The following is a 25,270-nucleotide window of genomic DNA, read 5'->3' as shown; positions in this document are numbered from 1 at the left end:
GTCCAGGGTCCAGAGTCCGGAGTCCAGTCCAGTCCGGAGTCCCTAGTACTGGTTTTATCCTATGACAATTTTAATTTCACAAAAGTGCGTGTCAAGAGTTTAAAAACTGTTGACACGCACCTTTGTATCTTCGACTACTGTGAAGTGCGTAGAACTTGCCGATAACTTTCAAGCAAGCCTATCACCACCCTTGTAAAGCGCTATTAATATCTGAAGTACATACTATTAAGTAAGTTTTCATGAAAGTTTGCTGCGGGGTGCAATTTAAAATTTTGGCTAGAAAAACTTTATCCTAATTTGTCAAAGATTTACGATTTCGATAACAAATGAAGAAAGGAGAAGCAAAGTTTACCTTTGTTACCGGCAAACCGCAAAATTTGATCAAATTTAAACAAAATTTTGCAAAGATTGGGTTTGTCTTTGAATTCTTGCTGTTATATTTCAAGATGTACTTTTTATCCGCGGATATGAAATTTATGGTTTACGGAGTATTATTCTGCCTCGGTAGAAATTGGTTTCCTGTTTGTCATCCCCAATATTCGCTATCTATGGTTTTCAACAGTGACAACAACCAAATCATGATCAAACTTAAAATGGACAAAATCTCTGAACAGTCAGAAAGCAAGTTTGGAGATAAGCATATCTAGTTGTATAAAAAATAATTAACAATTGATTTTCTTACCTTACCTGAAGAACTGGTCAAGACTTTCCTTCCTTAGGGAAGTTCGTTTGACTGTCGGTTATTACTCTTGAGGTCGAAGATGAGTTTCTTCTGAAATTCAAAATGTCCGAAGCAAAACCAAGAAAGAAGTGTCGCATACGAAAGGAAAATTCGCCTTGAGTTTCGTTTTTATGAGATTTCGTCACACGCAACATATTGTGAGTAATACCATTTCCTTTACATCAATTTTAGATGCAAATCATTTTCTACTATGAAAAAAAAATTTAGCTATTGAAACAAGTTGTATATGAAGCTTTTCTTCACAAACATCTCTAAATAATTTTCTTCATTCTTTGATATTGTTTTTCACAAAAGCACGAACCGAGCTCTCGACCAAAATTAAACCAGGAAACTCAACCCTAATTGCTTCATAATCATGTCATAATCATTTACTGCCGCATTTTTTTTTTTTAACAAACTCCCTGTATACATTGGGAAGAGCGAAAACATTTAGACCTTCTGCCGCTGAGCAAGACATTTCTGAATTTGATGTTTTACTATATTTTAGGGTTTAAAAGTGATGTTTTATTGTATTTTCTAGGCTGGAAACATAGTTCATAAATTCTATTATTGTATTTTTATTAGGCTCTTTTGAGTGTGATAGTTTATGAAAATTCTTAATGTAAATCAATTCTTTAAGATACAGGGCCCGTATGAAGACCAGCCTTGGGGTTGAATGGGCTACCCTGTGTAAATAAAGTTTGCTTACTTACTTACTTACTTACTTACTTACTTATCCATAATTCCTTTGGATTTGCCTTAACGATTGATAATCGAAATGCGTTCTAATAGCCTAGAATTTAACCATTTTTTATAGAGTAGTCTTCGTATACATGATAACGATAAAAGTAAATACTTTTAAATTTTAATCCAAACTTGTTTATATCGACACGCGTCAGAGGTTACTTGGAGTAGCAAACACTGTCTTAAGAACGCTTTTAAACACAGTTTCTACCTTCACTGAATTAAGTATCACTTGAAGAAAACAAACTTATATCAAACAAAGTGCTTTTTCATTGGCATTTTTTACGTGCTATTGGCCTTGACAACGACATCAGGCTTTTAATCAATACCTAAAAGTGATCTTCTCAATGCGACCGGCTTAATGAATTAAACTATATACTGTAACGATGAAACGAATCAGTCCAGCTTATTTATTAATTTGTGCTGTGTTCTTAGACAAGACACCTTTTATCTCGCCTCCCTCGAGCCTTGAGTATAAGTGGAGACTAAGAAACCACTCGGCGCGTATGTAACTTCTGCAAGTTATGTAGGAGTTGAACCACATAAGTGCTCTTGATGGCGATTTGCAGCTACATGAAGAATCAAGTCTGTGTACCCTATTCATGCACTGCAAGCAGCAGTCAAACACGGGTTGTACGAAATATCTCCTCACCGAAGGTCACGTTTCCATCGCGAATCAACCTTGATTCTTGTCTTTCTCCTTCGAGTGACACCAACCCTCTATTTCTGACGCGTAACCTTGCCCTTAATCGGCTAGTGAGATTGAGAGACTCAGATTGACCTTTTTGATAGGAAAAACTGAAGTTTCTCCTGTTTTGCAACAGATTTCGTAGGGCGGACCAGAAGTCGCGTTTGAAAAATGTATAGAGTAGAGGGTTGGCGAAAGATGTGATGTATCGAATGACCATGAATGCTTCTAAGACAAAATCGAAATCTCCTCTTCCTACGGCGACTAAAAGCATGACGGTAAAATAAGGCAACCAACAGCAGGCAAATATGATGGCCATGGCTGCGAAAACCAAGATGCACTTCCGGTCACTTTTGTTTTTCTCCTCCTTCCGCAGCTTATTGCTCTCTACCGAAGATGGTCGTTGTCTTTTAGTAATCGCTCTGAACATGGCTATGAATGCATAAATCATAAATACGTACGGAAAAAGGAACACCGCAACAAGACAAGCCGCAGTGTGAATGATGTCACAACTTTCAGATGTTTCATTACCATGCCAAGCAAGAGGAATGACAGCAAAAACCATAGAAATGATCCAAACTCCGAGCACTACTTTCAAAATCAATCTCTTGGTCACCACGTAGTGTTTCAGGGGGCTAACAGTTGCCAAGTACTTGAGCGCAGTAACAACCAGTATGTGATAAGAACCTGAAACAGCCAGTAATGTATGCGAAGCGTATGACCCATAGTGCATTCCTTTTGGAAAGATCTCAAAGTTATAAGCAATGAAGTATGGAATGGCGAAAGCGCCGGTGCTGTAGTCACAAATTGCTAGGCTAAGAAGCACATAGTTTGAAGAAGTGCGGAGACGGGGACATCGGTAAAACAAGACAAACACGAGTCCATTAGCCACAACTATTGCTATGGCAATTGGAAGAAATTTGCTCAAGGCCTTGACTCCATCGTCGGACTGTTGCTGAGGTAACTTTGAGGTTACATTGCTGTTATTCATTTTCACTCCTGTTGAACGACGAATGAAGATGAAATGACTGAAAGAAAAAATAAAACAACGTTAAAGAAAGATATGTGATTATATTCTGTGAGTACAAAGAGTAAATTAGTTTTTTTGCAGTACAAATGAGCGCATTTCATTAATTGACTAGAGTAGGTGAGATCAGTGCAATTCGCGATCTAAATCGAAATACTAATATTGATCCAAAAATAAAAACTCATGCTTTTACAATTTTCAGGTCGTCGTGAAACCTGATGCAATTTTCCATGGTTGGAACCTCCATTGTCAAGTGGAATTCTGTGTTCTTGTGCTTACCAAGTAACCCGGAAATGAACAGAGACAACGTTTTTGGTTTTCGAAACTACTTAGTTAAAGTATGTTTTCATGCCAGGAAACGCTTTCGTGTCATTACGGTCACTTAGGAATGTCATGTTCAATATTCCGAGAATATAGATGGGATTACTAAAGCTGAATAAACCATTTTCTTACTAATGAAAACAGCAGTAATTTACCTCAGAGAGTTATTTTAATCTTGTCTTAAATTGTTGATTATGAAAAACAAACGTGTGCGTGCGTATTCCAGAAGTTAATTTTCTTTGTTTTTTTTTTTTTTTTTGTACTTGTTATTTTCTGGTTTGGTTTTTTTTTTTTTTCAGCGGTAAAATAAACATTTCACTGTGCAAATGGCAGAGTTTCTTGTACAGCATACCTATAAAATCCAATCAGCGCAAACACATCCCTATCACTGTATTTGCTTCAAAGAACAAACTCTGCCAAATAACAACCTGTCATCTGTTTCCTTCGTTACTATCGTTACATCTCGTTCGTGGCGCTGCGTTATTAGTTATCGATTTCTCGTTGTCTTCTTTCAAATTATACTTTTCATCTTGATCTTATTATTCTTTAAGAACAAAGTATAAAATTAATTGGCATTCAACTATGAATGGCAAACAAAATTTGAATAAAGAAAAATATATTTACAGTCTGTCATGAGCTCAGAACAGAGAAACAATTCTGAGTTCCCACGATAAAGCGAACTTCAGACTGTCGGATTCCGCGTTCCGATCACGATGCTTCACCATTGAGCTTCGAAATACTCTCTGGTACGTGAAGTTATTATTTTGTTCATACAGATAGGTGACAGGCGTCCAAGCTCATGCTACAAGCATCACTGTAGTTGAAAACTTCATGTAGTTTTATAGAAGAGAAAAAATGGCAAATTTTGAGTTCAGCAGAAAAATACTTTTAAAATATTTTAAATGTGTAGATAAACTTCAAATTTGCGGATTTGTGGTCTTATAATGTACTCTTTGAGCAGTACATGTCAAGGGACAAGTGCAGTTGAAAATATGTTTCCATATATACAATTAAAAACCAGCAACAATGACGTTTGAATGGAAAGCATCCAGAAACGCAGAATCAATTCTGTATTCGGTTACACATGTCAATGCCTTAAAATGATAAACCCAGGATCAAATGAATATGTAGGCAGTGGGTCGGTTCGCTGTAATTGGTGCGTTTTTGGCTCCCTGTCATGTGAGAATTATTCAGTCGTCAGAAGGCTGAAACCGTCAAAGACCACAGGCAGTACTTCTCGATTCTGTGTATTCTTGCCTCGGAAATTTCAATTTCACTTTCATTGTCAATATAATTTGAGTAAAATGTTAAATGACTGACTCATATATCTCCCAGTGTAGTGATTTGGTAAAAAAGCTTTTCGTACAAAATCTATCCATGTTTTAGGTATTTTGTACCTCTGTATATCCGTCCTGATTATTGGTGCATTTTTTAATTAAAGCGAGCTATACATTTTGTAAAAAGGGCTGAACCTTAATAGCCTTGAAAACGAGGCACGTTTGCTATGTTCAAAGGGAGGTGAGATATGGTGATGTAACGAAAACTAAGTTAAAGAAAGTAAAAACCTACAATTAGAACAGTAACTGAGTGCCATGAAAACGAAAGAAAACAAAGTAAGAGGAAAATAAGATAACTTGAACGAGCGATGAAACTTAACATATACATGTGAGTCCTTGCCGAACTTGGCGGTTTCAAGCATATCAGCCCCTCTAGTTAACATTTGCGGAAATGGCAGTCTCCAAAGATTCAGACTTTGATGACTCAATTTGAAACTACCCGCATACTTCTAATTCCTATGGTTAGTATGTCATACACCGATTACAATATCGTCATAACCATGATGTTAAAAGCGATTTTCTTTGGAAATACTGGAGATCTAAAACCAAAATCGCACGCGGAGATGAAGCATCGATTGGGAAGCATAATCATTTCAATGCCTTTTCCGGTATTTTCATGTTAGTTTCAGTTTGAGGTTGAAACTGTCCTCGCGGGGCGTTGTCCATATGCGGGCCTTGTTTATCAGCTCGGATCCATAACCTCAATTAGTTAACTCAAGGCTTGTACAGTTATTGTGTTGTTGGCTCGTTGAGTCTCCCAGCGAATTTATCAAATCAATCCAAGAATGTTCTAGAATCGAATAAAATTAAATTGTCTTTGGATGTCGCTTGTGGGATGCATTGTCAGTCTATGCTGTTTAAAATGAAATGTTTCACAAATTGCCGACTGCGCCAATAAATATCTATAATAAAAGCTGTCTAAAATAAACTTAACAATCCTACCTGCCTATATTGGAGATTTTTCAACAATGAAGACGAACACAGTTTTCCCCTTGCAGGCAAACTACATCAGCGCATGAAAAAAGGGGAAAATCATTTATTTCGGCTCTCGGAGTCTTTCACGCGATCATTCGACTAATATAGAAAGTATTGCTGAAACTTGAAAACCTTTTCTTCACATTGAATACATGTGTAGTTACCTGAGATAACAATAACTATTCAAATCAGCGTTTCAATTGATCACTCTAAAAAAAAAACATATTTTAAAAGGAGTTTTTGATGAAAGCGGCTCAGCGTAATTACTTCCGCTTTTTTTTTTTTATCGACTTGTACGTCCTTTTCTTGATTGGTTTTTCTTTTTTTTTTTTTTTCTTTTTTTTTTTGCTATTTTTTGTTTCTGTTCTGAGCGGTGAAATAAATATCCTCATAGCAAAATGAAGTTTGTAATGATAGATCACCTTTAAAACGATTCATTAAATGTCATTGAAAGGCGTAGAACCTGTCGGCTACTGAAAATTAATAACATTCGCTAATTTTGTCTAAAAAAAGCGTTGTCACTCTATTTATTTCTAAGTGCTTGTTACAGCGAACGATGAATTATCAGCTGTTTCCCAGATCTACTATCTCTTCATCTTCATGAAACCGCAAAAAATTTTAACGTACTGAGCTGTCAGTGTCCTATTTTAATTCATAAAGTTCACATAGAGTTTCTTTCTAAACGAAGCCAGTTCTAAATTCTCAGATGAAAGTATAAACAATTATTATTCATTTCAGATTTGTACTCATTTCCTTACCTTTTCGATGCCAAAGTGTTGTTATGTAAGTACGTATTAAGCTCATTCTCTGTTAAGGGACAAGTCTAATCGAAAGTAGGTATATACCTCTAAAGACCAGAAACGACAAAGATCATCTATGCGAAGGACAGAGGAAGAAATACAAAGCCGACATATTAACAGAGGAAAACTCTCTGGGGGGTCTTTATCTCGAGATAAATTTAGGAACTTTTTAAAAAAATGGTTTTCGTTAAGACAAAATGACTTAATTCAACATTTTAGGCCAATATCGCTGTAAAAACATTTTTCATTAATTTCAATTGTTAATACACACGTGTAGAGATATGCACAACGGACAGTGAAGATGTGAACCATATTTTTTTCCAAACGATTTGTAAATGTTTTGTTTCACGATTAAATGTCGCTTTCTGAATCAAATAAGTTTTTGTTCCTCATTCACATTAATATTCCCGATTATCGGGACTATTTCGTTATGGTTCTCGCCATTAAACCGCCGCTCGGTCAATACGGCTACGCTTCGGTTTGAGATGTTCCTGTAACGACAAAACTGCATCTACGCAGATATTATTAATACATTGGGCTGAAATCATTTGCCTTATATACGATTTTTTTAAAAGTTCCTAAAATTATCTGGAGATAATGACCCCACACAGAGTTTGTCTATGTTAATCAGTCCAGGAAACTTCAGAGTGAGACAAATATGCTTTTGATGTTCAAGTATTTGGCCAGGCTGCGCTCACTCGTTAAAAAAAAAAGTATCTTACGCATTATCCTCTGTGCTAGTGTTTTACACAACTTTCCTTCCTATCACAATTCTCCACCTGCAATTTTCTTCAACTTCGCCAGCTTTCGTGTAACATTTCAAACGACATGAAAGGGTCCGATTTCTTGTACATGTTTTGCCACTTGGAGATGCGTGACCAGCATAATCGACGAATTGAAACAGCACAAGGAAATCTTTTTTACTTTAAAGAAATTTCACAGACGTAATATTTAGGGCCATACTGTTTGTTTATTGTCTCCACGATATGAATACGCATTGGCAACACCCCTGTGAATGAAATGCTTAATGGGAATGAAACCTTTGAACAATATATTTAATAGATATCAAAGCTCGTTCGTGGGTAAGTCTTGGATTATCTTAATCATCTAAACAAGATATCATCCATTATGGTGCAAAACTTCGTTAGCTCTCAATTTGCATTATCTTACCTCGTCATTCTGTCTCTTCCCGATATGTGTATTTTCCTTGTGTAATCAACAGAAATGGACGTCTATATTTAACCAATTCAGGAGAGAAACAAATTTCATTGAAATATGTCTCTAGCACAATCTGACTCTTTTCATTTAGGAGCTATCTCTCCAAATTAGATGACAAAACCTACGGCTATCCAAATTTTTAGTGTATTTCGACTCAACTTCAAAATTTAATTTCAAATTTCTATTTCACCAGACGCCAGCTACCTTCAAAGGTAGACATTAAATTCCACCCGATCATTCACCACTTTCCAAAAAAGGTATGTCTCATGATTCTACAGATGACACGTATGTTTTTCCTTCTTGAATATTGCAACAGAATTAAGGTTAAAAAATAAGTTCCGAATGTTGACGAAACACCAAAATTTCACCTGTTTCGTAAACGTGATATGTTCAACAAGCACAGTTAAAGATCCCTATTTTTCTTTTATTACGGTTAAAGTCAGTTTTTCTTATTCTTTAAGCGCAAGAGTAAAAAACCATTTATGCCCTTTCTCCCTTATAAATTATATGGACAACCCAAACATGCTGCCTTGCCTGAGCTATGTTTACTGGGCAAAATTATAACCAATCAACAATTGGAGTAAATGGCTGTGGGAAAAATCCCATAACCGCATTTATTCAAAAATACTGTTCAATCAAATCCTTGATACAAAGTTTAGCCCAGTAAAGGTGAGGGTACTGAAAACACCAAAAATGCAATCTAATGATTTGAAAAAGAGGAGTGGCTGGGACAAGTGGAGGAGGAGGGATGAAAAAACACGTCTTTTACCACCGTCAAGATGAAAAGAAGTGACGCTCACATGTGAGCCTGTTCACTTGGCAAGCACAAGTATCCTGAAGGGTATTGGCTATAATCCAAATAAATGCCACCCCAAGTCCCATGCCCCCCAAAAAAATAAAAAGTACACAATGGGAAGAAGAAGCATAAACAATCTATTCGCAAGCAAATATTTTCTTTTATATTTTGTCTGATGCGAACCTATTTAATTCTTGGAATAGAGAACAGCTTTTGTACGAGATCAGTTTACATGCAGTTTTTAAATTGTCTCACCTAAGTTCAAATATGCACACGACATCAAGAACATACCACTTCTGGTGACAAACACATTTTCTCGTGGTCATGTTAAATCCTCTTTAACTACTCGGATATTGGTTTTCTACCTCAAAAGCCTTGGTAGTTTTTGAAATAACTCCATTCAGGTATTCCTTCTGTTCAATAGATCTTTTGTTCCCAGAAATGTCACGTTTCTTGAGCTGTTTTTATAATTTCATCAAGACTATCGTTCAGAAAAAGTCTTCTACTTTGAAACAGTTATCTCAGTGTCTTGTCACCATATGGCTCACTGGGTGTCGATGAGGAATGTCCCTGGAAATTGAAGGTAAGTTAATCTTTTCACGATTGACGGTTGAATTTTACGGCTATTCTCTATAAATGGTTATTACCAGGATATTTTTCCTTACTTATTGTATTCGGGTCATTTTGTCTTTTGCTGATGCAATGAAATAAAGTTTGCTGTTAATATACAATTAAATTCTACCTCGAAATCTAACTTGCTTCCTTATACTGAAGATCGTAAAGTCCTTCAGCAGACATCATTGTTGCAACATGCCAATCTCCTGTCCTCCCAGTCGCCTGGCAGTTATTCTTTTCCGAGCAGTTTACTCATAGATTTGAGCACAAAGGACCGGAGATCCAATTTGTCTACCAAATTAAGTGAATTAATTGAATAATCTTCAAAACCTCTACTGCTTTAGGGCCCTCCTAAATGAAAACCTGCATTTTATATTGCTCTATTGATTTCTCTTCTCTGTTAATTTACAATAAAAGCAGATGAAGTCTTTTTAACACTTGAATATTATCTCAGCTTGACTAGACCGAATGGCACGGGCATGGTGAGGTCCACCAGAAACAAAGCTTCAAACGTGTCTATTTCCTACCTTTAGAAATACCTGTAAAATTGTCTATCAGTTTCATTCACTACCTCATTTGTCCCTTAAATCGCACGAGATATCGGATAAAAACTTTCTAATCAGAGAAGCACACAGTGCGATCGTGGTCGATTTTGATTTTCGAGAAGTTTACTCCTAGGTTTGAGCACAAATGACCGGAGATCCAATTTGTTCTACCAAATTAAGGGAATTAATTGAATAATCTTCAAACCTTCCAATGCCTTAGCGTCCTCATTGATGAGAGCTTGCATGCCATATCCCTTGATTCATTTGTCTTCTCTGTTGATTTACATTAAAAGCAGACGAGATTTTTCAAACATTTGGATATCGTCTCCGCTTGATTAGACCGAAAGGCGCGGCATGGTGTCATCAGAAATAATCTTCCCCAATATTCGCTATCTATGGTTTTAAACAGTGACAACAGCCAAATCATGATAAAACTTAAAAATGGACAAAATCTCTGAACAGTCGGCAGAAAGCAATTCTGGAGATAAGCATATCTACTTGTATAAAAAATAACTAAAAATTGATTTTTTCACCTTGCCTGAAGAACTGATCAAGACTTTTCTGCCCTCGGGAACTTCGTTTCACTGTCGGTTATTACTCTTGAGGTCGAAGATGAGTTTTTTCTGAAATTCAAAATGTTCTAAGCAAAACTGAGAAAGTGTCCCATGCGAAATGAAAATTCGCCTTGAGTTTCGTTTTTATGAGATTTCGTGACACGTAACATGTTATGAGTAGTATCAGTTCCTTTGAATCAATTTTTGATGCAAATCATTTCCTATTATGAAAAAAAATGTAGCTATTGAAACAAGTTGCACATGAAGCTTTTCTTCGCAAGCATCTCAAACTATTTTCTTCATTCCTTGACATTGTTTTCACTAAAGCACGAACGGAGCTCTCGACCGAGATTAAACCAGGCAACTCACTCCTAATTGCTTCATAATCATGTCCTCGATTATATTACTGGCAAAACTAATTATCAAATTGTCATAAGACGACGTTAAGTTAATACCTTTTTCCCTTAATCATACATGGTGTTAAATTTCTTCTGGAACTGCGCCATTCATTTTCCCTGGTCATTAATAACAGTTTGTTAAGATCGATATCGTATTCGTCAATATGATTTTAAATGTATATATGATTTTACCATTCAGATCTGATACCATTTTTTTTAATTAAAAAGACACCAGTCTTAAAGTTTGAAGTTATCATGCTTGTATTCAATGTGTTGTATGAAAGATGACGATGCAAACCCTCAAAGAGTGAAGCTGAGTTTTTCCTACTTCATAAATTTTAGTGCCAATAAGAAACAATGAACATTTCGTCTCGTTTCCCACGACTGACAAAGTTCCTCTTTACTATTTGAATATTGTTTTGACGTGGCATGCGGGAGTCCATGGCCAGGCTACGCCAACCGTTTGAGGTGTGATGTTTCACTAGTTTCCATCTGCGCCAAAAAATAATACTGATATATGATGCCCAAAATCTACTTTTACAATCCTACCTAACTGCTTATTCGAGGTTTTTCCCCACTAAAAAGCACAAGCAAAGCTTTTCTCCTTGCGGAAAAACTACATCAGCGCATGAGCGAAAAGGGAGATATCTTTTTTTTCGGCTTTCAGAGTTTCTGGTGCGATTATTAGAGATCGTGGGAAGTGTTATTGAAACTCAAAAGCCTTTTCTTCAAATCGAATACAAATGTAAATACCTTAGATATTAACAGTTATTTAAATTAGTTTTTAAATTTCTTTTTCTGTTCCAAGCAGTAAAATGAATATTCGTAGAGCAAAGGGAAACTGTTTATAATGATAATTTAAATTTAAAATTACTTGTCCAAGTCCCACTCAAAGGCATTAAACATGTCTGCTATTAAATTGTAAATATTCGCTAATTCTTTCAAATCAAAGCCTGCTTAGTTTCAAGTGCAAACTAAGCCGAATTATAATTTTTCAGCTGTTTCCCAAAACTATCACTTTTACGTCTCCTTAATGATAACCTCAAAGATTTTAAGGTGCTGAGTTGTCTGTGTCGTATTTCAATTTATGCTGTTTGTCTAGAGTTTTTGGAGGCTTCTTGACAAAAAAATCAAGTTATGGATTTTCAAATTTAAACACAGGCAGCATTTAAACGTGCTTCGTTACCTCTCCGATGCTAATATGTTGTCCTCTAGAAAAGGTCTCAAGATACGTATATGCTTAGCGATAAGTCAATTGAAAGTAGATATATAATATTTACACCAGAAGCCACAAGGATCTGCTATGACTGCCTTTTTCTTTGGCGGATATTTGAAGAAATATTATCATCAAACTGTTTAACCCCGCTGCCTATGAGTTGTTATTAATAGCAGTTTTTATTGTCCATTTTAAAATCAAATATGTATATTTCTATTTATAACATGATTCGGTTCAGTTTTCGATCTTTTTGCTTTGTTTTAGTTTTTGTTTGGTGAAAGAAGATAGATAACCTCCAGAAATTAATTCGGATCAATCAGAGGCTGAAAACTTGTCTAATGGGAATGAAAAGTGTCGCAAACTCTGGCAAAAGACAGTTATGTCCCTGTATTTAATTTTGAGTGTAAACTAAGCTCAACAATAACTTATTATTAAATTCTCCATTTTGGACATTGCATTCCTAGTTTTCTGATTGGTTCACTCAAATCTAAATCATCAGCTCATTTATTGCCCCAATTTTCATTAGAGTGAGAATGTGAATATTAACTGTAACTAGTTGATTAGCTGCTATTAATTATTTAGTTGTTAAACTCTAGGGCAGGTATGACCACCTACTAGGCTTTTTCATTGCATATGTTCAAGAATCTCGAGTTTCTGTTTCACTTTCACCGGTAATGTTACTGATGAAGTCTTATGTGGCCTGACTTGTGGAACCTCCACTGTCATGTATCGATAATATTGACAAACATTGCAAGTTCTTCCAAAATACTGAACGGAGCTGCCCACGCAGCCCAAGTCTCCGCGTCTAAAACTAACTTATGCATAGACGAATAGGAAAAAAGGTTGAGATTGACAAAGCTTCATACCTAAATAAAAACTCTTCTCAAATCTAAAAAATAGTAAAACTGCACCGTTTCTGCAACAATGTCAAAAAATGGCTCTAATCCAAGCACTCAAATTGAAATACCTAGAAGGATTAAAGAGGCTCCAATCGTTTTTGGAAAATAATCATACTTAATCAAATAATACTCTTAAACTGTCTACGATAACTCTGCATCGAGACAAAACTGCATCATCACAGATATTATTTATACATTGGGCTCAAACAATATAACTTCTATACGATTTTTTTAAAAAGTTCCTAAATTTATCTCGAGATAAAGACCCCCCGGAGAGTTTTCCTTTGTTAATATCCAGGAAGTTTCAAAGTGAGAAAAATATGTTTTTACGTGGGAGCATTTGGCCAGGCGACGCTCACTTGTTAAAAAACAAAAACAAAAAACTTACGCAGTATCCTCTCTGTGCTAGCGTTTTCCACAAGTTTCCTTCCTATCCAGACTCTCCATCTGCAATTTGTTCAACTTCGCCAGCTTTCGTGTAAAGTTTGAAACAACTTGAAGGGTCCGATTTTTGATACTAGTTTTGTCACTGGGAGATGCGAGAACAGCATAGTCGACCAGTGAAACAAAAGAGGGCAAATTTCACGGTCGTGGTCTTTAAGGTCATACTATTTGTCTTTTGTATCCACGATATGAATACGCATTCGCAACACCCCCGTAACTGAAATGCTTAATGGAAATGAAATGTTTATAGAAGATATTTGATAGACATCAAAGCTCCTTCGTGGGTAAGTCTGGGACTATCTTTATCAACTAAACAAGATATCATCCATTATGGTGTAAAAATTGGTTAGTGCTCAGTTTGCATTATCTTACCTCGTCACTCTGTCTCTACACGACATGTGTATTTTCCTTGTGTGATTAACAGATATAAACGTTTACACTTAACCAATTCAGGAGAGGAACAAATTTCACGGAAATGTGTCTCGCATCAGCACAATCTGACCTTTTTCATTTTAGATAAAATCTAGGAGCTGTCTCACCAAATTATATGACAGAACGTACGGCCACGCATATTTAGAATAGTGTATTTCGACTCAATTTTACCATTTCCCATTTCAAAATTTATTTCACCAAACGCCAGCTGCCTTCAAACGTAGACGTAAAATTCGGCTCGATTATTCAACAATTTCAAAATAGTATATCTCATGATTCTACAGATAACACATATGCTTTGCCCTCTTCAATATTGTAACAGAAATTAAGGTAAAAAGTAAATTCCAAATACTGATGAAACACCACTATTGCAGCTGTTTCATAAACGTGATTTGTTCAACGCACACAGTAAAATATTCCCAGTTTTTCTTTTATTACGTTAAAGTGAGTTTTTCCTTTTGTTTTTTGGCGAATAAGAAAAAAACACTATTTTTTGGGCTGAGTTTTACGGCTTTTGTAGATAAATGGTTATTACCAGGAACTCTTTCGTTATTGTATTCGGGTCCTTTTGGTCTTTTGCTGATGAAATGAAATAAAATTTGCTGTTAATATATTATTAAATTCTAACTCGAAATCCACCTTTTTTCTCGATATTGTAGATCGAAAAGTCCTTGCAGACATCACTGTTGCAACATGCCAATCTCCAGTCGCCTGACAATTATTCCTTTCTGAGCAGTTTACTCATAGGTTTGAGCACAGATTACCGGAGATCCAATTTGTCTACAAAATTAGGGGAATTACTTGAATATTCTTCAAAACATTTTATGTCTTAGGGCCCTCCTAAATGAAAACTTGCGTTTTATGTAGCTCTATTGATTTCTCTTCTCTGTTAATTTCCATTAAAAGCAGACGAAACCATTTAAAAAGTAAACATTATATCAGCTTTAGTAAACCGAGTGGCGCGGCACGGTGAGGTCTTTAAAAATTTCTATCAGTTTCATTCACTATCTCATTTGTCCCTTAAATCGCATGAGAAATCGGAAAAAAATTTTCTAATAAGACAAGCACACAGTGCGATCGTGGTCGATTTTGATTTTCCGAGCAGTTTACTCCTAGGTTTGAGCACAAATGACCGGAGATCCAATTTGTTCTACCAAATTAAGGGAATTAATTGAATAATCTTCAAACCTTCCAATGCCTTAGCGTCCTCATTGATGAGAGCTTGCATGCCATATCCCTTGATTGATTTGACTTCTCTGTTGATTTACATTAAAAGCAGACGAGATTTTTCAAACATTTGGATATCGTCTCCGCTTGATTAGACCGAAAGGCGCGGCATGGTGTCATCAGAAATAATCTTCTCCAATATTCGCTATCTATGGTTTTAAACAGTGACAACAGCCAAATCATGATAAAACTTAAAAATGGACAAAGTCTCTGAACAGTCGGCAGAAAGCAATTCTGGAGATAAGCATATCTACTTGTATAAAAAATAACTAAAAATTGATTTTTTCACCTTGCCTGAAGAACTGATCAAGACTTTTCTGCCCTCGGGAACTTCGTTTGACTGTCGGTTATTACTCTTGAGGTCGAAGATGAGTTTTTTCTGAAATTTGTGTTCAGTTTGAGCACAAATGACCGGAGATCCAATTTGGTCTATCAAATTAAGGGAATTAATTGAATATTCTTCAAAACCTCTAATGTCTTAGCGTCCCCTTTGACGAAAGCTTGCATGCCATATCGCTTGATTGATTTGTCTTCGCTATTTATTTACGTTAAAATCAGATGAAATTTTTCAAAAACTTGCAAATCGTCTCCGCTTGAATAGACCGAAAGGCGCGGCGTGGTGTGACCAGAAACAAACGGGATCAACGTGTGCAGTTCTACTAAAAATAATATCCAATTTCTACGAGACTTTTTACCAGAAATTCATTAGATAATTAATTTCTAATTAAATACTTGATTTCTGATTTAAATTTAAATTTCACAAAAGTGCTTGTCAAGAGTTTAAGAACTCTTGACACGCACCTTTGTATCTTTGACTACCGTGAGGTGCGTAGAACTTCCCAATAACTTTCAAGCAAGCCTATCACCACCCTTGTAAAGCGCTATTAATATCTGAAGTACATACTATTAAGTAAGTTTTCATGAAAATTTGCTGCGGGGTGCAATTTAAAATTTTGGCTAGGAAAACTTTATCCTAATTTGTCAAAGATTTACGATTTCGATAGCAAATGAAGAAAGGAGGAGCAAAGTTTACCTTTGTTACTAGCAAACTGCAAAATTTGATCAAATTTAAACACAATTTTGCAAAGATTCGGTTTCTCTTTGAATTCTTGCTGTTATATTTCAAGATATACTTTTTATCCACGGATATGAAATTTATGGTTTCCGGAGTATTATTCTGCCTCGGAAGAAATCGGTTTCCTCTTTGTCTTCCCCAATATTCGCTATCTATGGTTTTCAACAGTGACAACAGCCAAATCATAACCAAACTTAAAAATGAAGAAAATCTCTTAACAGGCAGAAAGCAAATTTGGAGATAAGCATATCTAGTTGTATAAAAAATAATTAAAAATTGATTTTGTTACCTTGCCTGAAGAACTGATCAAGACTTTTTTGCCCTCGGGAAGTTCGTTTGACTGTCGTTTCTTACCCTTGAGGTCGAAGATGAGTTTTTTTCTGAAATTTAAAATGTCTGAGGCAAAACCAAGAAAGAAGTGTCGCATGCGAAATGAAAATTCGCTTTGAGTTTCGTTTTTATGAGATTTTGTGACACGCAACATATTGTGAGTAATACCCTTTCCTTTGCATAAATTTTAGATGCAAATCATTTTCTACTATGAAAAAAAATTTCGCTATTGAAGCAAGTTGCATATGAAGCTTTTCTTCACAAACATCTCTAAATATTTTTCTTCATTTTTTGACATTGTTTTTCACAAAAGCGCGAACGGAGCTCTCGACCAAAATTAAACCAGGCAACTCAACCCTAATTGCTTCATAATCATGTCAAATTTTACGCTGAAAACGAAAATCTATAGGATCAACTTACCTTGCAACTTACAATGTAAGAAAGTAACTAGATGCGCGGGGATCCATAAAAATAAATAGCTTCGACTTTCTCAATTTTAAAGAACTGAAGTGTCAATATTCGATCTAGGTGTGAAACACGGTCAGATAACCTATCAAGCAGACGAACAATCGTAAAGAAGATACTTAATTTACTAACCGTCTCAAAAGTCAACAGAAAATTACTCAGCAATTTCAGAGGGTTGATAAGGAAATGCAACGAGTGTCATCTCTAGACTCATAAAACAAAGAAAATCGAAGGTCTGTCAATCCTTAAGACAAGTTATCTGATTCAGCCAAGCACATTACTGTTGTTTATGGTAAGATAGGTTTTTTCAAGGTTATATTTTTCTCATCACGTCATTTCTGTTTGAAGAATTTGTTGACTTCGACGAGAAAAGTTTAAATTTCACGGAAAACAAATGGTGGAATGGTTTGGAGCAACAGACAGTTAAGGAAATTGATTAATATCCTTCAAACATTGGGGAAAAATTTCCACTTAAAGTGCATTTTCTTATTTTGATCTTAAATAACAGTTGGCCAGAATTAATAACTGTCTTGTTAACTAAAAAATATAGGCATACATTTGTGTGATTTTGCTATTCAGAGTAATATACATGGTTGATGTTATCAGAACTTTTATGGAAAATTTCAAATAATGCTTCTTTTATCTGACTAAGTAGGGGAACATAAAGTGGGGCAGTCTTTTTTCCTGTGTCGTCTTTGTTTGAATAGTCAGCTTAAATTGACGAAGGCTGTAAATATTACTGGTAAAACTAATTATAAAATTGTCATAACACGACGTTAAGTCAATACCATTTCCCCTTAATTATACATGGTGTTAAATTTCTTCTGGAACTGCGCCATTTGTTTTCCCTGGTCATTAATAACAGTTTGTTAGGATCTCTATCGTATTCGTCAATATGATATTAAAAGTATATATGATTTTGCTGTTCAGATCGGCATAACTACTAATACCATTTTTTTTTATTACAAAGACACCAGGCTTAAAGTTTGAAGTTATCACTCTTGTATTCAATCTGTTGTATGAAACAATGAAGATGCAAATCCCCAAAGACTGAAGCTGAGTTTCTCCTACTTCATAAATTTTAGTGCCAATAAGAAACATTGCCTATTTTAAGAGCATTAAAATACTCCCAGATAAAGACATTTCGTCTCGTTTCCCACGACTGAGAAAGTTCCCCTTGACTATGTAAATATTGTCTTGACGTGGCTTGCGGGAATCCATAGCAGGCGCGTAGCGTTCTCTACGCATATACGTACGTGCGCGCTTGAAGTGACCAGAAAAATTTAAAAAAAATGTTGTGTTTGCGTCAGGTTTGCTCAAAATAAGGACAAGACGCTTTCTTCTTTGCTTTTATTCACACAACTATTTCAAACAAGAAATAAAGAACGCAGTATTTTTCGCTCAGTTCACTTAGGTTTCTAGATAATATGTACTTATGCGTACTTGAAAAAATGACCACGCTACGCGCCTGCATGGCCAGGCTACGCCAACCGTTTGAGGTGTGATGTTTCACTAATTGCCATCTGCGCCAAGAAATAATACTGATATATGATGTCCAAAATCTACTTCTACAATCATGCATAAATTCTTGTGCGCGGATTTTCCCTACTGAAAGCACAAGAACAGTTTTTCTTCTTGCGGACAAACTACGTACATCAGCGTATGAGCGAAAGGGGAAGAATCTTTTTTTCGGCAGTCAGATTTTCTGCTGCGATTATTAGAGAATGTGGGAAGTGTTGTTGAAACTCAAAAGCCTTTTCTTCAAATTGAATACAAATGTAATGACCTTAGATATTAACAATTATTTAAATTAGTTTTTAAATTTCTTTTTCTGTTCCGAGCAGTAAAATGAATATTCGCAGAGCAAAGGGAAATCGTTTATAATGATAATTTAACTTTAAAATGACTCGTCCAAATGCCAATCAAAGACATTAACTGACGTCTGCTAAAACTTGAAAGTATTCGCTAATTTTGTCGAAACAAGGCCTGTTTAGTTTCAAGTGCAAACTAAGCCGAATTTGTCAGCTGTTTCCCAAAACTATCACCTTTACGTCTCCTTAGTGATAACTTCAAAGATTTTAAGGTGCTGAGTTGTCTGTGTCGTATTTCAATTCATGCTGTCCATCTAGAGTTTTTGGAGGCTTCTTGACAAACAAAGCAGCTTATGGATTTTCAAATTCGAACGCAGACAGCATTTGAACGTGCTTCCTTACCTCTCCGATGCCAATGCGTTGTCTTTTAGAGAAGGTCTCAAGGTACGTACATGCTTAGCGACAAGTCAATGCAAAGTAGATATATAATATTTACACCGGAAACCACAAAGATCTGCCCATGATCACTGCCTTTTTCTTTAGCGGATACTTGAAGAAATATCATCATCAAACTGTTTAACCCTACTGCCTATGTATAGGTGATGGCATAGGGTCGAGTTAAATTGAGGATTAATATCACGCGTATTTTCGGAAGCTGCTGAACTTGCTCGAGACGTGCAGCGACGAGGGCAATTTCTGCGACTTCCGAAAACACAACTGATATTAATCCTTAATTTTACGAGGAACCATGTGATTACTTGTTTATAATATAAGGGGCAAAATGCTTTCTTACTGATCTCGCGCAAAACGGGACGCCATTGCTACAAAACAAACAGAAATTTCTTTACCTTGGCAGCCGTTGCTAAGCGATTTTTTAGCCAATCGTTTTCAAGTAATTTTTCCCAGGGCAATTACAAAAGCTAAGAAAAATGCACTCTGTCTTCACCAATCAAAATTCAGTAATTTTGCCCCTTATATGATAATATTAGTTATTAATAGCCTTCTTTATTGACCATCTTAAAATCAAATATGTACATTCGTATTTATAAAATGATTCGGTTCAATTTCCGATCTTCTGTTTTGTTTAGTTTTTGTTTGGTGAAAGAAGATAGATAACCTACAGAAGTTAATTTGGATCAATCAGAGGCTGAAAACTTGCCTAATGGGAATGAAAAGTGTCGCAAATTCTGACAAAAGACAGTTATGTCCCTGTATTTCATTCTGAGTGCAAACTAAGCTTAACAATAACTTATTATTAAACTCTCGAGTTTGGATATTGCATTTCTAGTGTTTTGATTCGTTCACTCAAATCTCGATTATCAGCTCCCTTATCGCCCCACCTTATGTGGAAACTGGACTCATAACTGCGTGAACTTGGACTTCTTTGCTTAGGCGTGTTTACAAAGGCATGTAATCTGACGAAGAGTGTTGTTTAATTTAATTTCTGCCTGTTATCTGAAAACGCTCGACATCTTTTAGTGTGGATCTACCACGAACAGTGTGTGCTTTTATATGTAGTTTAAGTGCATGAGAAGAGATATTTACCCCTACTTTACGGAGCATCTTTCTGGCCGCCATGATAACCATGTGCTTTGAAGCTGTCGAAAGTAGAGAGTTTTAAGAATGTTTTAGATTAGCATACCTTTCAGTGACAGTTGTTTTTGATTAGCATAGTAAACATGTTCAAATAGTTTCTAAGTGGTGTAATAGCCTATAACTGAGAACAAAGAGGTTCTTGGGATTGAAAAACATGTGCTAGGGAGAGATGAACAAATAATGTTTGTATTGAGCCTTTTGTGATGTTGAGATAAAGTTATTTGATGTTTCCTTGGAGTCAGATAGTTGTTTAATGATTCTTGTTAGAGTATTAGCGCTTACGGAATCGAATACAAGCTTACCTGGGTGTATACTTCATGATTAGATGCCGTATAGCTGACGCTTCGAGCGTTAGCCCTTCGCTCCGACGAAGGGCTAACGCTCGAAACGTCAGCTTTTCTAATCGTTACGGTGGCCAATTTACCATTTCAACTTTGTTGATATATCCAAATTATTTCGTTACCCCCACCAACGCAGCCCCTAACTGTTTCATTAAAACTATCAGCCTTTACTTGTACAACTTCCACTGTCCTATATTGATAACATCGACAAACATTGCAAGCTCTTTCAAAACTCTGGACGGAGCTACCCACGCAGGCCCAGTCTCAGCGTCTATAGCTAACCTATGCATATACGAGTAGGAGGGAAGGGTGAGATTGGCAAGGCTTCAATCCGAAATGAAACCTCTTCTCAAATCTAAAAAATAAGAAAAACTACGCCGTTTCTGCTGCAATGTCAAAAAATGGCTCGAATCCAAGCCCTCAAATTGAAATGCCTTAAAGGATTGACAGGGCTCCAATCGCTTTTTTAAAATAATCATTGATCTTTTTACTTTTCAGAGATCAAATAATACTCTTAAACCGTGTACGATAACTCTGCATCGAGACAAAACTACATCGACGCAGATATTATTTATACTTTGAGCTCATATAGCGAAACTTATATACGATTTTGTTTTAAAAGCTCCTAAATTTATCTGACGATAATGACCTCCCACAGAGTTTGTCTCTCTTAATATCCAGGAAGTTTCAAAGTGAGACAAATATGCTTTTAATGTGGGAGTATTTGGCCAGGCTGCGCTCGCTCGTTAAAAAAAAAGTCTCTTACGCTTAGCCCTCTGTGCTAGTGTTTTGCACAAGTTTCCTTCCTATCCATACTCTCCATCTGCAATTTGTTAATTCGACTGCGCCAGCTTTCGTGTAACGTTTGAAACAACTTGAAGGAGTCAGATGTTTTATACATGTTTTGTCACCGGGAGATGCGAGAACAGCATAATCGACGAAATCGAAACAAAAGTGAGAAGCTTTTTTACTTTAAAAAAATTCACAGTCGTAGTCTTTAATTTAAGGTCATACTATCTGTCTTTTGTCTCCACGATATGAATATGCATTAGCAACACCCCTGTAAATGAAATGCTGAATGGAAATGAAACTTTTGAAGAAGATATTTAATAGCTATCAAAGCTCCTTCTCAGCTATCTTAATCATCTAAACAATATATTATCCCTGATGGTGCAAAAACTCGTTTGCTCTCTGTTTGCATTATCTTACCTCGTCATTCTGTCGCTACACGATATGAGTATTTTTTGCGTGTGTGAAATCAATAGAAATGAACGTCTATATTCAACCAATTCAAGAGAAAAACAGTTTTCACGGAAATGCGTCTCCCATTCGATCTGACTTTTCTCATTTTACATAAAATCCAGGAGCTATTCCCCCAAATTAGGTGACAGAACATACGGCTACGCATATTTAGAATAGTGTATTTCGACTCAACTTTACCATTAAATTTCAAATTTTATCTCACCAGAAGCCAGCTGCCTTCAAAGGTAGACAACAAATTTAGCCCGATCATTCACCACTATTCAAAAAGTTATCTTATGATTCTACAGATAACACATTTGTTTTGCCCTATTGAATATTGCAACGTAGTTAAGGTTGAAAAATAAGTTCCAAATGTTGATGAAACACCAGAATTTCAGCTCTTTCATAAAAGTGATATGTTCAACAAGCACAGTTCACATGCAGGTTTTAAACTGTCTCACCTAAGTTCAAATATGCACATGACAAAAAGAACATCCCCCTTCTGGTGACAAACACATTTTCTCGTGGTCATGTTACATCCTCTTTAACTAATCGGATATTGATTTTCAACCTTTGAAGCCTTACTAGTTCTTTAACCAACTCCATTAAGGTATTCCCTCTGTTCAATAGATCTTTTGTCTCAAGAAAGTCACGTTCCTTGAGCTGTTTTGGCAATTTCATCACGACTGTCGTTCAGAAAAAAAGGGCTTCTACATCTTGGAGTCTTTGACACAGTTATGTCAGTGTCAGTGTCTCGTTACCATATGGCTCTCTGGGTGTCGATGGGGAATGTCCCTGGAGAATGACGGTAAGTTAATCTTTCCACGATTGATAATTCAATTTTACGGCTTTTGTCGATAAATGGTCATTACAAGGAAATTTTTCGTTAATTATTGTATTCAGGTCATTTTTCTCTTTTGTTGATGAAATGAAATAAAATTTTCTGTCAATATACTATTAAATTCTAACTCAAAATCTATCTTGCCTCCCAATATTTAAGATCGTAAAGTCCTTGCAGATATCACGTGCACTGTTACAACATGCCAATCTCCTTTCCTCCAAGTCGCCTGGCAATTATGCCTTTCCGAGCAGTTTACTCATAGGTTTGAGCTCAAATGACCTGAGATCCAATTTTTCTACCAATTTAAGGAAATTATATGCGTATTCTTCAAAACCTCTAATGCCTTAGGGCCCTCCTAAATGAGAACCTGTGTAGTTCTACTGAAAATAATGGAAAATAATGTAATACAAATTCTGTAGTTCTACTGAAAATAATGGTACATCTTTATCAGACTTAAACACTCCCACATTTGCCCTTAAAACTAGAATAAGGCAAGAAATTTTAAATCAGAAAAGCGTACAGCGCGATCGAGGTCCATTTGAAATTACGGGTGTAGCCCAAGAAACGCATTCATGGAATATCGAATGAAACCTCTAAACTCTTTAGACACATGATATGCTCAAGATTTAAAGTGTAACAGAGTAATTACTATTTCAACAGCGTTCAAACAGGGACTCTTTGGGGTTAACCGTCAGTCAACAAACAAGTTTAGATCTAACGTCAAAAAACCCACCAAAAAAAAACGCCTAAAAAACCTGCTCAACATCAATAGTGAGCGTTTTTAAGGTCCTTTAGAACTTCTCGATCTAGTTGCACCTCACGGGATCTTCTTGATCTTGAAGTATCTTTACAATTGCAGAAAAGATTTCTAATATTTAAACTCTTTGCAATCAATTCTATTAATTGTTGCTGCATGTAGCTGGTAGTTTAAAAATATGGCTCACCTCATTCACGACTTGTTTCTGACCACACTAACCAAAACTAATTCAAGATAAAGCTCACTCTCGCCCATGGAACAATTTCTGAAGTGACGTGGAATTTCTAAAAGTTTATAAATTAGATAATATTGATAATTAAGATAGATGGTCAAAAAATTTAAATCCTAACTGCTAAAGAAGTTAAAGAAGAAGTATGCTCTTAAAACCATATAATGATAATCTCTCCATGGAGTACCAAAAAATTACTTCAGTTTCTGTCAATATACCGAAAAATGGTGAGGAATCAAACTCTTGACGCGCACTTTTATCTCTTCGACTACTGTGAAGTACTTAGAACTTGCTAATCACTTCTGAGCAAGCCAATCACCGCCCTTGGAAAGCACTATTAAAATTTGAAGTACATACTATTAAAATAATATTTATGAAAATTTGCTGCGAGGTGCAATTTGGGATTGTGGTACGAAAACTTTCTCCTAATTTTTCAAAGATTTACGATTTCGACAACAAATGAAAAAAGGAAGAGCAAAGCTTACCTTTGTTACTAGCAAACTGCAAAATTTGATCAAATTTAAACACACTTTTGGAAAGATTCGGTTACTCTTTCAAATCTTACTGTCATAATTCAAGACTTACTTTTCTACCGCGGAAATATAATTTATGGTTTCCGGGGTATCATTCTGCCATGGAAGAAATTGACATCCTTTTTGTCTTCCCCAATATTCGCTATGGTTTTAAACATTGTTGTATTGTAACAGTAACAACAGCCAGATGGTGATCAAACTTAAAAATGGAGAAAATCTCTGAACAGGCAGATAGCAAATTTGGACATAAGCATATCTAGTTATATAAAAAATAAATAAAAATAGGGTTCGTTACCTTGCCTTAAGAACTGATCAAGACCTTTCTGTCCTCTGGAATTTCGTATAACTTTCAGTTGTGAGGGCGTAAATGAGTTTTTTCTGAAATTCAAAATGTCCGAAGAAAAAAGATGAAACTGACGTGTCGCATTGGAAATGAAAATTTGCCTTGGGTTCACCATGACAGATAGTTTCATTTTTATGAGAGTTCGTGAAACGTAAAATATTATGTGTCATACAAACTCCTTTGAATCCGTTTTAGATGGAAAACCATTTCCTACCATAGCTAAGAAATAATGTAGCCATTGGAACAAGTTGCATATGAAGTTTCTCGTAGCAAATATCTCTAAATTATTTCCTTCATTTTTTGACATTGTTTTTCACCAAAGCACCAACGGAGGTCTTGATCGAAATTAAACCGGGCAACTCACTCCTAATTGCTACATAATCATGTCAAGTTTTGTGCTAAAAAAAGACAATTTATAGGATCAACTTACCTTGCAACTTACAATGTAAGAAAGTACTTAGATACGCGGTGATTCATAGAAATAAATAGCTTCGACTTCCTCAATTTTAAAGAATGAAATGCCAATATTCGAGCTAAGTGTGAAATATGGTAAGATGAATTATCTGACAGACGACCAATCGTAAAGAAGATACTTAATTTACCAACCGTCTCAAAATTGAACAGATCATTACTTAGCCATTTAAGAAGATAGACAAGGAAATGCAACGAGTGTCATCTCTAGACTCATAAAACAATTAAAATCGAAGGTCTGTCAATCCTCGGGAAAGTTGTTGGATGGAGCCCAGAACT

The 25,270-nt window shown here is 35.8% G+C and overlaps 1 protein-coding gene across 8 annotated transcripts; it reads right to left on the bottom strand.

Moving 5' to 3' along the window:
* Positions 1-1,111: 1,111 nt before the first annotated feature.
* Positions 1,112-25,043, bottom strand: LOC148726637 (RYamide receptor-like). 8 transcript variants are annotated; one of them, XM_088727846.1, is made up of 5 exons: positions 24,951-25,043; positions 24,473-24,555; positions 23,603-23,699; positions 20,184-20,236; positions 1,112-3,181 (listed from the first exon to the last, which is right to left on the bottom strand). In XM_088727846.1, the coding sequence occupies exon 5, from the start codon at positions 3,142-3,144 to the stop codon at positions 2,086-2,088; it is 1,059 nt and encodes a 352-aa protein (XP_088583972.1). In that variant the 5' UTR covers positions 3,145-3,181; positions 20,184-20,236; positions 23,603-23,699; positions 24,473-24,555; positions 24,951-25,043; the 3' UTR covers positions 1,112-2,085. The 8 variants fall into 8 exon arrangements, with proteins under 8 accessions (XP_088583972.1, XP_088583969.1, XP_088583970.1 ...); XM_088727843.1 differs by lacking the exons at positions 20,184-20,236; positions 23,603-23,699; positions 24,473-24,555; positions 24,951-25,043 and adding exons at positions 8,883-9,197; positions 14,919-20,176; XM_088727844.1 differs by lacking the exons at positions 20,184-20,236; positions 23,603-23,699; positions 24,473-24,555; positions 24,951-25,043 and adding exons at positions 8,883-9,197; positions 13,243-14,892.
* Between the last annotated feature and the right edge of the window lie 227 nt (positions 25,044-25,270).

Source organism: Stylophora pistillata, chromosome 7 (assembly GCF_964205215.1).
Source record: "Stylophora pistillata chromosome 7, jaStyPist1.2, whole genome shotgun sequence".
In the NCBI taxonomy this organism is placed as follows: domain Eukaryota; kingdom Metazoa; phylum Cnidaria; class Anthozoa; order Scleractinia; family Pocilloporidae; genus Stylophora; species Stylophora pistillata.
The sequence above is the reverse complement of the archived record's forward strand: the minus strand, read 5'-3'. Positions and strand labels throughout refer to the sequence as shown.

Excerpts from the sequence above, each read along its gene's own strand:
- LOC148726637 (XM_088727843.1), bottom strand. The coding sequence starts at position 8,953 with ATGACCACGAGAAAATGTGTTTGTCACCAGAAGTGGTATGTTCTTGAT. Across the intron at positions 3,182-8,882 it reads GTGTGCATATTTGAACTTAG|TCATTTCATCTTCATTCGTC; the intron begins GTGAGACAATTT and ends TTTTTCTTTCAG.